Consider the following 15,788-nt stretch of genomic DNA (forward strand, 5'->3'; position numbering starts at 1 on the left):
ATTAAAGTCAAGTTGACCTTAGCCCAAACATTTTTTCTTTCAAGTTATGATACCCATTTTTAAGTGAAATCACTTAATTATAAGGACAATACAACTTCATTGAAAAGTTTGTCGGCTTTTGGACAAGGAAAAAAACTTTATATTATGCTAAGCAAAATTTGCATTGGTATTTTAAAGACATGAAATCTTTGACCTCACGACAATATTTTTTTCAGGGTATAAACCGGATTAAGTTTGTTACTCAATGAGGGTTCCGAATCCAACAAAAAATTGGATGTTGTTTAAAAGCACTTAAAAAAAGACCTTCCGAAGATGTTCTTTGTTTTAACCACACAGGAAGTTTTTTTACTTCTATGTTTTATAACTCGCTTTTTTCATATTTTTAATGAGTGATTTTAACTTTTTTATCTCAATAGGTTAAAAACAGATTACGAATTAATAAAATGGTACAAATTATTAAAATTTTTCCGCAAAGATGCAGAATCCAGTATAGAAAATGTGCAAACTTTTAAAAATATGACAAAATTTTCTATAAAAATAAAATCTTGACAAAATTTTCTACAGAAATAAAATCTTGACAAAATTCTCTATAGAAACAAAATTTTGACAAAATTTTCTATAGTAATAAAATGTTGGTAGATTATTTTTGGCTCGAGTGGCAACCATAATTATGAACCGATATGGATCGGCTATATATAACTATAGACCGATATGGACCAAATTTGGCAAGGTTGTTAGCAGCCATATACTAAAACCAAATTTCAATCGTTTCGGACGAATTTTAATCCACCAAGAGGCTCGCAAATCAACTCTGTGAATCGGTTTATATGGAGGCTATATATAATTAAGGACCAATATGGACCAATTTTTGCATGGTTGTTAGAGACCCTATACTAACACCACGTAACAAATTTCAACCGGATCAGATGAAATTTGCTTCTCTAAGAGGCTCCGCAAGCCAAAACTGGGGATCGGTTTATATGGGGGCTGTACGTAAAAGTGGTCCAATATGGCCCATTTGCAATACCACCAGACCTACATCAATAACAACTACGTATGCCAAGTTTCAAGTCGATAGATTGTTTCGTTCGGAAGTTAGCATGATTTCAACAGACGGACGGCATGCTTAGATCGACTCACCACGACCCAGAATATATATACTTTATGGGGTTGGAATGACAAAGGTAATATACCCCCATCCTATGGTGGAGGGTATAAAAATTGAATCAGAATTTCTCCTTAGTAGAATTCTAATCAACGTTCCGATAAGCTAGTCGGGCTTTTTGAACTTTTCTACTATGGAACCAATTATACTAATAGTGATTGCTTCTGTCGATTATGTCTACAATTTAATCAGTTTTATGGTATCATAAACTTGTCTGAGAATCGAGAATCGTTAAAAATAAATATTATTTTACATCTAAATAGATTCATACGATTAGTCTACAAGGATGTATAAAGATTGTGTTTTTAATGATTTTAGTATTGATTCCGAGCCAAAAAGACGAGAATTAAAATAAGGATACTTTCAAGACACACTTCTCTTTTGAATTTAAGTTTTGCGTACTTGATTCTCGGAACCAAATTTTTAATTTTTTCTGTTTTTTCTTCACGTGATATTAAAGTGCTTTAAACAAGTGTTAACGGTAGCTTACATTTTAAAATTCAGGCTCGACTTCAAGTGTTAATTTTGTTATGTTTCAAGTAAAATTCGTCTTTAAAATAAAGTATTGAAAAACTACTCCCATTTTTAAACGCTTTTTTGCTTTGTTGTCAAGATACAAAAAGACAACAAATTTAAAGACAAATTCATTAATTTTGAAGAACTTTTGACCTAAGTCAAACAAAATTTTCTTTAATTTTCAGATACCCACTTTAAATCGAATCACTTAAATATAAGGACAAAACGACTTTATAGAAATGCGGCTCCTATTCTAAGCAAAAAACGCATTCGTATTTTAAAGACATGTAATCTTTGGCCTTAATTGTCTTAAGGCCAATACTTTTTCAGTCTATAGATTTCAAATAAATGAAAAAGTTGATAACGCCGTGATTTAAGGATATTTCCACTTTCAATCACATACACGGTTAGAGAAATATGTTTTTCATATGTTCCGATATAAACAAAATGTGTTTCGGTCACAATTTTTAAACACAATATATTTAAGTGCAAACATGTAATGTTCCTAAATTAACACTAAATGGATGGGACACATATGTTAACTTGCTAAAGCCCAAGCCCGCCTTTAGGCGGGCTTCATTTTATAAGGAAGCTTTTAGAAATGAAATGAAATGAAATGAAATATTTCTTGCTCAGTTCTCTTGCTTTTGTGTCGTTAACATTAAAAATTTAATCAGCTGGAAAAAAATTATGGCATTAGAGGGTTAAAATGTTGCAATATATTATGTCTGGGACATGAATGTTTCATAAAAATAATATGTGTGAATGTAAACATATATAAATTTACAAATTTCGAGTAAACATATATATATTGTGATATTTTATTCAGAGAGCGACGTTTGGACATGTGGTTTGTTTATCATTTTGGCATTATGGGAACAATTTTTTTCTTGGTTCGTTAAAAGAAATCGGAACGTCAAAATATTCCGGCAAAGAAAATTAAAAAACAAAAACGGTGGAAAATATACAAAAATTACAAAGGGATCTTCATACAAATAACGAAAGGGCATTATACTCTTTTTAGAGTTGGGACAGTAAAATGAAAAAAGAGGAAATAGTGAAAAATTAAACAGTAAAATGTATAAAAACAAACTTTAGTTCCTCTTTATTAATAAGTAGTCCAAGAGGAGTTGACGGACACCTTCAAATATAAAAGCGGGCATTAAGTTCGAGTTTTGCAGCTACAACAATTGAAAAAGTTTATTTTCTTTAAAATGATTTGTTAAAGAAAAATAAAAGGCAAAACAGCGTCATTATAGAGCGATAAAGCTAACTTAATACCGGCCTTAAAGGTAAAAATGAAATTAAGTAAAAACACGATAAGTTTTAAATGCAATGGTGTTAAATGCTAGTAAAAAACTATTTACGCCTAAATAAATTTATGTGTATATTATAAAATTATTTATGTAAGTTTATTCTCGACCCGTTCTTCTTTTGTTAGAGTTTTTGAATTCCTTCCAAATTTCAAACTTTTATACCAAAAACATTTTTTTTACACAATTGTTATTTTTGCAATAAAAAAATAATATCTTATCCAAAAGCTCTGTCCATTACGTTTATATCAAGCATTGTTTCTGACTATAAATCTTTAATAACCCACATTTCGAAGTTTCATTATAAAAATTTAATATTGTATAAATATAAATGTGTAAATTAAAAAACAAAAAAAAAATTGTGTTCTGTCGGAGCAGGGATTGAACCCAGGACCCTTTGTATGCAAGCCAGACATTCTAACCACTACTCCACGTGGCCAACAAATGTATGTTTCTGCTAAATAATGTTATGTTAAATGGGCTCGTGGGCGCTGCAAACTATGCTATATATATGTAACTTATAACGATAATTGTCTACTGCACACAAAAAAAATTACAGAATCAATCACAAAATTAATTGATCCAATTAATTTTTTAATTGAAATGTCTTCAATCAAGCAAATGATAGTATCAATCACAGTTTTAATTGAGCATCAAAAAATACTTGATTAAAAAATTAATAGATTTCATTAGCAAATTTCAATTAATTTTTTATTGATTCAATTAAATTTGTTGATTGCAAAATTCAATTAATTTTTTAATTAAAAACGAAACTATTTGTAATCGCTATACTATATTTCAATCACTTTCTATAACTATTTTAAATACTTTTTAGTTTGATTCAAAAATTTAAGTTAAAAAAAAAATTACTAAGAATTTAAAAAATATATCCATAATTTTTTAACTGTCCTATTCTTCCGAGTTCGATTAAAAGATTAAAAGTATCAATTAATTTTTTAATTGAAAAAGTTTTCAACTTCATCCAACTTTTTAATTGGTGATATTTTTGTCTGTGTGGTGACTATAACAGCTACGTAGCCCGGTGGATAGTGCGTTGGCTTACAAACTGTATGGTCCTCGGTTTGATTCTCCATCCAGGCGTCCAGATAAAATTTAAAAAAATTATAAAATTGAGTAATTTCTTCAACATTATTTGTATTACAGAAAAGGTGCCAAGAACTAAAGAATTTCGTGGAAGTGAAAATTGTGTTTGGGAATGAGCACAATCTTCTTTGGCGAAAAGTCTTCCAAGCATATAATATTTTTGGGCTCAAAATGTTTCCAAACATATAATATGTTCACATAAAACAAACATATTATGTTAATGTTTCTGCAGTATCCGATAATATACACTGGTAGAAAAATGTTTCTTACTATTAACGAACGGGATTCGTTGATTATATTTCATTTATATTGCGAAATTTTTCGTTATAAGAACGAAAGTGATCGTTAATACAACGAAATCAATCGTTAAAAGACAATTTTGTGTTTTGGTTTGTCGTTATATTAATGAAACACGTTTTGTTAATGTTACGAATATTAACTTTGTAATTTTTTCAAGAATTAGAATAAAAAAATTTTCCAAGATGAAATTTTTATAATCATTTGCACGAAGAGAGTAACTTTTGGAAACTTTTAGCCCTTAAAACAGACGTTTTATATACTCCAAAACTGGAATTTCATTTAAAAAATAAAAACAACTAAAAGATTACAAACATGTATTAAACTAATCTCGTAAATGCAACATTTGCTATGACGCAAGCCAATTTCCTATCTTCCTCAAGTTTATTGTCTTTGGGTGAGTTAACTTGGTGTTTTTTTGTATATTCGCAAGAAATTGAAAGTGTAAATTTTTAATCTTTAGTGAAAATGCCCCGGGGAAGTGAACTTTCAGATAAGGAAGGCGGAACAATTACCGTAATGAACCTTGATTGCAAAAACATTCGATCAATGGACACGGCGATACGATTATCATTTTTTGGTCTTATTTTCTTATTTTCTTGGGCTTGTTTTCTTAAGTGAAAGTCACAATATATGATTATTAAATTACTTAATTTATCAATAAATATTATTTCCTAGTGAATATAAATCATATTTCAACGATTTTAACAAAAAAAAAAATAATACACTACCAATGACTACACTCAAATGCAATAATTTCTTGGGTTTCATTAATATAACGTGTGTGTTCATTTATACAACGTTCGCCTTTCATTAATACAATGAAAAAACTGGGTTCATGGTTAGGTTAGGTAGAAATTAATCGTATTAACGAAACTATTTCTACCAGTGTAGTATGTACTTCCTGCAAAATATGTTTGGAATATATGTTGGATCAACAACTTCAAAATAATATTTCTTTTAATATGGTAGGTTAGGTTAGGTTAGGTTAAAGTGGCAGCCCGATTAAGATTCAGGCTCACTTAGACTATTCAGTCCATTGTGATACCACATTAACTAAAAGTACCTATTACATATGGGCACTTCTAGTTTTAACCGCTGAACCTTCTTGATTATTTTTCTTTGTTGAACCAACCAGATTGTTCGAAAAATATTAGCAGACTGTTAACGTTTTCCAGATCCGCCAGTAATCTGAAGCTATATGCTCCTAAAAGTTGCTTGCGCTTTACACAAAATGCAGGACACTCACACAAGAGGTGTTTAGTTGATTCTTTTTCCTCCGCATCATGACAGCTCATACAATAGTCATTATACTTCGCGCCAATAGTCCTTGCAAAATCTCCTATCAGGCAGCGACCCGTTATAGCAGATATCAGGAGTGATATCTGACGTCTCGAGAACATTAGCATATCTAGTGTAATGGTAAATTTATTGTAAAATGTTCTTCAAATTTTGTGTATTAGTTTTGGCACAAGTAGAAACCGTGATACTAATACTAAATACTAAATTTCTACCAAAAACCTGCAATTTCCCTATCTGACAACTGTCAAATGTAGTCTATTTTTGCTGGCTCTAAGCGCGGAGCTAATATCGTCATTTTTGAGCAAAAACCGGAAAATCGGCATTTGCTATTTTTTTAGTAAAAAATCGTCAAAATTCCGATATATTGGCAAAATTGACAGCCATGTTTGCAAATAAAGCATATTTTTTGGTTAGTTTTTGACAAGTCGGTTTTAAGTGTTTGCTGTATCAGAGATGGCAAAATAAGAACTGTAGTACTTTTTAGTTTCATTTAAATATGTGCGATTCCCATGTAATTTCCTAACACAGAAAATAGTGCAGTTGGCCAATAAGAAAGAATATTCAATTTGAATTTTACAATAAATTTCTTTAATATAATTAATATAATATAATTAATTAATTTCTTTAATATAACTAATAATATTTTATGTTTAGTAGAATACTCATCATTGATTTTTGTGTTTCAGTGCAGTTAACAAGTACACAGAAAGTGTTTTATGAGAAGACTGAGCCACCTCATGCAAAAAATGAACTAACTTCAATTCCACTTTTTGAGATTTCCACAACGTGTTGTTGAAATGCAGTAGATAATGGATATATGCATATCTCACATAAATTGTAATTCGTACTATTCAATTAGCCAACTAATAGCATGAACAACAGAATAGAAACCGAAACAAAAGTACCTTTTGAAATATCCAACTTCATTTTTAAATTTTCTTTCCAAATCCGTATTTTTAAATAATATATATAAAAAAGAATTTTCTTATGTCCATATGTATTTTTAAAATTGTTCTTATATAAAATAATTCCCTTAAAGAAAAAATGGTGTTTTCTCAGACTTTCTTATATCCCTTATCTATTGTAATGAGAATTTACTGAGATTCTTTTAATTTCTACTAACATTTACGAAATTTTTTTTTCTCATAAAAACAAAAATTATCGAAAAGTAAAGAACTAGAAAACATTGGCGCCAAACAATTATCACGAAATAAAACGACCCAATGAAAATGATAGTGATAGTAACAATCATAGAATTAATTCGAAATAAAATAATATTCGTTAAAGAACAATTTTGATTTCTTCGGGCAAATTATTTGGTTCAATTAAGAATTTAAATGATTTTGGTCGAAAATTTCAATTACCTTTTTATTGATGTTATCAAATATTGTATTATTGTTTATGTAGAGATTATACTTATGAATTTTTCGTTAGATTTGAGTCAAAATTTAATAAATAATATTTTCATTTTTTTAATTTGACTTTTTTATTTTATTAAAATGTTAATTCGTATAATTAATATTTTTATTAAAAATTTGTACGATTTTCAGTCATTTTCTTTATTGAATTTTTCTTTTAATTTGATTAAGATTTTAAAAGGATCAGTAACTTCTTAAACTTATTAAGTTTACAACTTCATTCAACGCTTTAATTGGAAATATATTTGTGATAATTTTTTCTGTCCATTAACTACGCCGTAGTTCATTCCATCTAGTTTTGAGAAGTGTTGGGAAACAATTGTTTGTACGGTCATTGAAATTTATATCCACGTTTATTTAGTACATAAAATGTTTGAGACACACCGAAAAAAATTAACTGTTTTATAGGAAGAATGACAACAACAATTTCTCAACTTGAATATTATACTAATCCTTTGAAAAAGGTTTGAAAAGGGGTTGAGTTTTAAGATTTTTCACACATTTGAGTCTATTGGTACTCTCTTTGTCGGATTACACACTTTATCTCTTTTATTAACAAAGTAAAAAATATCTTTTAAAAGTTCTTTTTGCTCAGCCTTGGTATTTTTTTTTTTTTGTTACACTCACTAATACCTATTTATTTCCACTTGGGGCTTTAAGAAAAAAAAAAATAAAGTGGAGTTACTAGTATAGTGAATGAGGGAACTTTGTGTTTGTTGTAACACAAGAACAATAACAACACCATTAAAAATTGCACTTAACCAAATGTATTTCGAAAAAAAATATGCACATGAAAACTAACCGTAGGGGATAAATGAACAGTGCTGCCGCTACTACTTCAATCGAAGTATTTTGCTTCATTTTCACAAAATTTACTTCGTCACTCCTTCTTCCAAAAATCTGCTTCACTTTTTGTTCTGCTTCAAATTTATAAATTGTTCCCCATATCACCTAATTGTTTTTCCTATTCCTTTAATTACGATGAACATAGCGTTTTTAATCACTGAATTATTAACCGATGTGGACCAATTTTTGCATAGTTGTTAGAGACCATATAATTACACCACGTACCAAATTTCAGCCGGATCGGATGAAATTTGGTTCTCTTAGAGGCTCCGCAAGCCAAATCGGGGGATCAGTTTATATGGGGGCTATATATAATTATGGACCGATGTAGACCAATTTTTGCATAGTTGTTAGAGATCACATGCTGAAACCATGTACCAAATTTCAGCTGAATCGGATGAAATTTGCTTCTCTTAGAGTCCCCGCAAGCCAAATTTGAGGGTCCGTTTATATGGGGGCTATAAGTAAAAGTGGACCGATGTGGCCCATTTGCAATACCACCCGACCTACATCAATAACAACTACTTGCGCCAAGTTTCAAGTCGATAGCTTCTTTCGATCGGAAGTTAGCGTGATTTAAACAGACGGACGGACGGACCGACATGCTCAGATCGACTCAGAATTTCACCACGACCCAGAATGTATATACTTTATGGGGTCTTAAAGCAATACTTCGATGTGTTACAAACGGAATGACAAAGTTAATATACCCCCATCATATGGTGGAGGGTATAATAAAATGAATCCTATTGTTTTGTTTTCAAAAATGTATGCTACTTCAATTTTATTCAATCTACTCCATTTTTTTCCAAAATCTACTTCACTCAATTTTTCACTAGCGGCAGCACTGTAAATGAATACAAAATGTATTACTTGTATTACTAAGTCATAACTAATACTACAACGTACAATTAAGTAGTCATGTACTGAGTCAGAGAATAAAAAAAAGAGTACTCACGAGAGAGTATTACTCATAATGGTATATGCTTTATATGAGCAACATGCATATCATTACCAAAGACGATTAAAGAGGAAGACGTGAATTGGGCATGTTGTTACTCTTTTTTCTCGAGAACCAGAGATTAGCCCCATACATGTTCGATGAGAAGTTGCAACTTTTTTCGGTTTCTCTTTTCATTTTGCATTCGTAACAAAATCTAATTCACTTATTTTAGCACTTTTTTTTAAATTTTAAAAGAACAAAAACGCTTCATGAAACATTTAATTAATAATTTAGTGCAATCGACACAGAAATTGCGGGAACTTTTAGAAAATAACAAAATAAAAATTGTCTGCATCAAACCAGTAAGTTCGAAGCGCCTTTCCTACAAGTATGGGGCTAATCTCTGGTTTCTGACACTAACACTATCAAAGCCCAATTCACATCTTCCTCTTTAATCGTCTTTGATCAATACTCAAATGCATACAGTTTTGCGTTCTGTGGTACCAACAAACATGTATACAAAAGGCTTAACATTCACATATATAAAAATACAAACTTACATGTGTTTCAGTTATTGTTTGCTATGCTAAACTCGAACAATTATCAAGCGAATACATAAATCTTCAACATCCGCATATCATATAAAAACTGTGTAAGAATAAATCACGTATATATACATCTCTTTCTCTGATCACTCTACACTACCGTTTTGTCTATAGATCAATTGACACAACAAGTATATTCCACCGAAACGAAACGCACTACGAAGTAACCAACCGGACGAAGCAAGTTCAACAAACGAACTGATTGATGCTTTCGTTGATGGATGCCTAAAACAAAACCTGTTAAGTAAAGAGTGGAAACGGATACTATTCATTTCAAACTCACTTGGCTTTAGTTTGCAACTACAACAAAAACACTCTCTCTTCTCGCCCTCTCTCACCAACCGTTATATGTGCATATTTTTGTTTTGTTTTTGGCAATTCCCCTTTAAGTGTTTGCTAACATACGCCAGAGATGGCAAAATAAGAACTGTAGTACTTTTTAGTTTCATTTAAATATGTGCGATTCCCATGTAATTTCCTAACACAGAAAATAATGAAGTTGACTTTATTGGTCTAAGAGTATTCAATTTGAATTTTAGGATACATTTCTCTAATATAATCAATGTTTTAACTATTTTATATTTAGTAGAATACTCATTGTTGAATTTTGCTTTTCAGTGCAGTAAGCAAGTACACAGAAGAAGTGTTTTATGAGAAAAATGAACCACCTCATGCGATAAATGAACTAAATTGTATTCCACTTTTAGATATATCCACAATGTATTGATGAAATACAGTAGGTAACGGGTATATGGACATCTCACATAAGAACGACCAACGCATATGCAAAACTTTTATCGAAACATCAAGAAAAAAATATTGTAATTGGTACTATTCAATTAGCCAACTAATAGTATGAATGTATTCTCAAAAGAAATTATTTCTTATTAATATAATTCTCTAAAACGAAAAAAATTGTGTTTTTTTCTGACTTATATCTCTTATCTACTGTAACGAGAATTTACTGATCTTTTTTACTTTCTACTAACATTTAAGAAATTCTTCTTTCTCATAAAAGCAAAAATTATCGAAATGTGAAGAACAAAAAAATATTGGCGCCAAATCATTACCACGAAATAAATTGACTCAATGATATTTGTAATTGATTTTTTTTTTTACTTCATAGACTTTTGTGATATTAGCTTGAAAATGGTAATATCATTCATATACACTAAAAAAAAGTGAACTCTCTATTTCATTAAAGCTAATTTAATTTTTGCGTACGTTAGTTAAATGAACTTAGAGATGAGGAAAAATTATACACAAATTAAGCATAGAGATTAACTAAATTCGTATTTCTCACAAAATAGTCTATTATATCTTCAGATTTGTAAATTTAACGACAAAAGCGTCCATCATGAACTTCGTATGTCACTAAAGACATTCTTGCAAGTTTGAACTCCAATTTTTTCATTCAAACTACAAAATTTTCTTTAAAAAGTGAAAAAAATTATTTATGTCTAATAAATTTTCCTTAATTTGTCGAAAAATATTTACTTATTTTTTGATATCGGCGTGATGCCAGCGCTTGTAATACTGTTTAGTTTAAAATTTCTAAAAATAATCAACATTTTCTAAAATTAATCAAAAATTTCTTCCTGGTTGGTTCACTGTTTTTTCAGTGTAATTAATTAAAAATAAAACAATATTATTTATTAAACAATGCACGCACAGAAAAAACATGGTTGGACATGGTTGCCGCATCCATTTAATGCTTAGCTAGAGTATGTAATTGTCGCGAAAACCATGTATTTTGTCTTTGTAAATATAGGCTTCGAGCGGAGAAAAATATATGCTGGTAATAAGCATTTTTTTTTATTTATTTATTTTATTTATTTATTTGTGGTTATAACAGCCTAGCACAACAAGATATTAAATCTTATAAATTATAGCACTAGGTTATATACTTTTAGTTACATGTATGTTAATGATTTGTGTAAAAATTTTGAAACAATGATTTTAATATTTCTGAGTTACATATATGTTCATGATTTGTACAAAATTGTTGAAACAATGATTTTAATATTTCTGAGACATAAAAATGTATACATATTAAATAATTCAAAATGTACTTTATGAATTCGACAAAATTATTCATTATGATATTTATAAAATTCTTTAAGCTCTTTTTTGAATTGTAGTGTGTTGCTGACTAGTTGTAATTTAGTTGGGAGATTGTTCCAAAGGCGGATTGAGGGTATTAGAAACTGTTGTTCAGACCTGGTGTATTTATATCGCAATTGAGTTATTCTTTTTCCGCGATTGGATCTTGAAAACTGCAATCTCTCATATACATATTTTGGTTCAGCGGTATAGATAATTTTTTGAAGAAAAACGAGACATTTATACTTGATTAGGTTGTCCAGGCTCATTTCAAAAAGCTGATAAGCGAATGCAGATATTCGATCGTAACGTCTCTTGTTGAATACATATCGTGCAATGGAGTTGTAAACTACGTTTAGTCTTTGCATATCGGCTCTATTACAATTTGCAAATATTTCTACTCCATGTAGAAGAACAGGAATCAGGTACGTTTTTGCTAATAGCATTCTGATTTGAAGAGGTGTTGAAGATTGTACAGCCCATAAGTTACGAAGCATGCCATAGGTTTTGGCAATGTTGTGTTGTATATGATTAGTCCAGGTTAGACGGTCGTTGAACGTTATACCGAGGTTTGTGGCGGATGAAACAATGTTTATTGCGGTGTGTTTTATATGAATATGTAGTTCCTGCGAAATGTTTGCACCACTTTTATGAATTACCAGACATTTCGACTTGGAAGGATTTATCTTCAATTCATTTCGCGCGGCCCAGTTTTCTATTCTTTCCAGATCATGGTTTATATCATTGATGCACTCGGTTAAATTCCTCATATATGCACTAGCATAAATTTGGACGTCATCGGCATAGAGATGTATATTACAAAATCTTAACACATCAGGCAGGTCATTGACGTAAATACAAAATAGAAGGGGACCTAAGATAGATCCTTGTGGAATACCTCTTTGCGTAGGTAGTATACTTGATTTTGCGTCATTTACACAGACGGATTGCTTCCTCTCACTGAGGTATGAAGTCATAAGTCGGCATGCAGATTCATCAAAGTAAAACTGTTCTCTAAGTTTGGAAATTAAAATTGTGTGATTTACTGTATCAAATGCCTTACTATGGTCCAGCAAAACGAGTATTGATACCATAGATTCATCCATTTTTGATCGTAGGTACTCGACCACATCTGTAAGAACAGTAGTACAATTCCTTTGCTCTCTAAATCCGGACTGTCGGTCTGTAAGTAAGTTATGAGATGTTATGTAGGTGTTCATTTGATTAAACATGAGTTTTTCCAAAACCTTCGAAAGATATGGCAAGATAGAAATTGGACGGAATTCGTGGTTTGCTTTTGGTATTGGAATAATTTTGGTGTATTTCCATGCTCCCGGAAAAATTGATTTGGTAAGCACCGTGTTGAAAATATACGTAAAGTATGGAAGACAAATTGGTAGCATTAGTTTAATAAATTTTGGGTTAAGTTCATCCATTCCTTCTGCATTCGACTTTATTGAAAGGAAACATTTTAGAACTTCATATTGATCAACACAACGGTAACAGAAGGGAGAATCATTTTCCAAATTGTTGGCTAGTGGAGGAAGTGGATTTGAACTATTGGTTTCTAAATTAGTTGTTTGGTTTGCAAATAAGTGATTAAGACTGTCAACATCTATTTCACCGATGGCATTTTGCTTGCGACCGATGCCAATGTCACGTATAGCTTTCCACTTTAACTTGCTATCAACTGCAGTAGTGAATTTCTGTTGATAATACGCAGACTTTGCAATGGCTATATTCCTGTTGACATCACGTCTTGCTTTCTTGAACTGATCATATAAATATTGGGTTTTGTATCGTTTCCATAATTCATACTTTGCATCTCGAGCTTGAATCAATTGTTTAATTTCACGACTAAACCACGGTTGCTGCTTAGGTTTGCTTACGACATATTTTTCAGGTACGCATGTATTATATAATATGGACAAATATTCCTGTATAAATGCTACCTGATCCTCAGTAGATTCGATGAGGTAGATTTCGTCCCAAGGAATGTCATTAGATAATTCATGAAGTTGAGTATAGTCTAATTTCCGAAAATCTCTGAATTTATATGAAGTTTCCCTTTTTCTTAAGTTAGCTTCATATGTAGCGAACAACAGGTCGTGTTTTGAGAAAGTCGGGGCGGATAATTGATCATAAAGGAGTACTTTCTCTTTGCGATTTACAAAGATTGCATCGATTAGTGTATTGGCAGTATGCGAGTAATGAGTGGGAACAGTAGTATTTATGGAATGTAGCCCGAAAGCGTTGAAGGTATCAGATAATCTTTTTTCGGCCAGAAGATTGCTGTTAAAATCGCCTGCGATTATGATATCATTGTAGGACACAGTAAGGTATTCTAGTGCATTGATAAGATTGTCTAATGGTGTATTTCGATGAGGCCTGTATACTGTTCCTACGAGTAATTTTGGCCCTTGAGCTAAGCATATTTCTAAAAATATAAATTCCATTGAGCTAGCGATGTCGGATTTTAATTTAATGTTGCACTTTAACTCATTCCGAACGTACATGCATACACCACCAGCGTTAGACTCTCGGTCAGCCCGAAATAGACGATACCCCTGCAGTTCGTAAATGGAATCCAAAATATTGAATTGAAACCATGTCTCAGACACGCATATGATGTCGATATTTGATGTTATAAAAATCTGTCTCATCTCGTCCATTTTATTATTAAGACTTTGGGCATTGATATGAACAATTGATAAACCCATTCTCTGTTTTGCCAGCACTCTAACCATGTTATAGAGACCGCCTGTGGAACTATTACTATTTTCAGGTGTCATGTGTAGCATAAGATATGCAACACATTTTATATTTGTACATAAATTTATGTTTTGTTATGCTTAAAAAGTTATTATTTTAAAGTATGTAATGATTTCTTTTCTAATATTTATCACTTTGGTTGTAATGATTATATTTAAGTTTATGTTTGAAAATGGAGTAGTTTTTATAAACTTTTGTGAAATAATTTTGTTGGTTTCAGAGAAAAAATTGGGTAAGCTGCTGTAATGAATCAATCCGCAAAGGATTTTCCTGATCTGTCTTTTTCACATAGACGAGACCGCGCAATGTAAACGTAGAACAAAGTTTTTTTTTTGCTTTTTGTATTTAAGAGCAGCTTGGAAGATTTTAAAATTGTCTTTCGTTAACTCTTCATTTACAAAAAACTGTCTATTGGAGTTAATACCGCACATAGTAAGAGAAAGAAATGTTTTATGTTCTTTCCTAAATTTAGCAATTGTTTTCAACAAAAAGTTTTTGTCGAGTGGTGAGCACAGTTTAACAATAACAACTCCATCGCCCGCGTTGTTTCTTCCATTACGTACTCGCTGAATGCTAATAAAGTTCGGAGTCATAATCTGTAACGAAGAGCACAGGTTTTTAAATATTTCGAACAAATTTTCGTTTTCTTGTGGTGGTATTCCGCATAAACGAAGATTACAAGAGACTTTAGCGTTTTCTTGATGACTTATTTTAGATTTAAGTTCAACAATCTCATTTTGAAGATCATGTATTATTGCATTAGATTTTTCAAGCTCAGTCACCCTTACTGCGAGATCATTTAAATTTTTCGAAATATCTTGGATTTTATTGTCTATAGCACTCATGGCATTGGCAATTGCATTATCAATTTTAGCCGAGAGTATTTCGGTTTGATGTGCGAGCTTTTGTTCAATAAATTTAATTATTTTAGGGGATTTATTTTTAGATGATATTGGAGTGTCCTCCATATGGGATTTGGTTGTGTTTGGTGTGGAAAGTAAGTTTTTCCGTATGTTTAAATTTTTGTTGCTCATATTGACACTTTTTTTTTTTTTTTAATGAGGGCAACCTTACAAAATGATATTTTAATTTAACCGTTGACACCCTGTTAGTGTTGGCTTGAACCAATTTAGTTTATTACGTCAATCAATGTTCGCAGACCGATTGCACTTATCGTTATCGATTTGCAGTACCACCACTTGTTTGAAAGAAGAGTCCAGCACTTCTGTTTTTTGTTTTGATTTTGTGATCGTGGTATTGGTGTTATCAAGCGATTTCCACGACTGGATTGTAAGATTATTCAATAAATAAAAAGTTTTTATTCGAAAAACAAAAGGAAAAACGTGTATGTGGAATATTTATTTAATTTCCCGACGATTCCCTGACTGTCTTTTATCAATATTT

General features: G+C 31.1%; 1 protein-coding gene across 1 annotated transcript; it reads right to left on the bottom strand.

The window, feature by feature from the left end:
* Window positions 1-11,599: 11,599 nt before the first annotated feature.
* On the bottom strand, window positions 11,600-14,404 carry LOC142230931 (uncharacterized). Its single transcript, XM_075301548.1, has one exon. The coding sequence runs from the start codon at window positions 14,402-14,404 to the stop codon at window positions 11,600-11,602; it is 2,805 nt and encodes a 934-aa protein (XP_075157663.1).
* Window positions 14,405-15,788: the final 1,384 nt, after the last annotated feature.

This window comes from Haematobia irritans, chromosome 3 (genome assembly GCF_050003625.1).
Source record: "Haematobia irritans isolate KBUSLIRL chromosome 3, ASM5000362v1, whole genome shotgun sequence".
In the NCBI taxonomy this organism is placed as follows: Eukaryota; Metazoa; Arthropoda; class Insecta; order Diptera; family Muscidae; genus Haematobia; species Haematobia irritans.

Bases quoted from the DNA above. Each gene is read 5' to 3' on its own strand.
- LOC142230931 (XM_075301548.1), bottom strand. From the start codon at position 14,404: ATGACACCTGAAAATAGTAATAGTTCCACAGGCGGTCTCTATAACATG.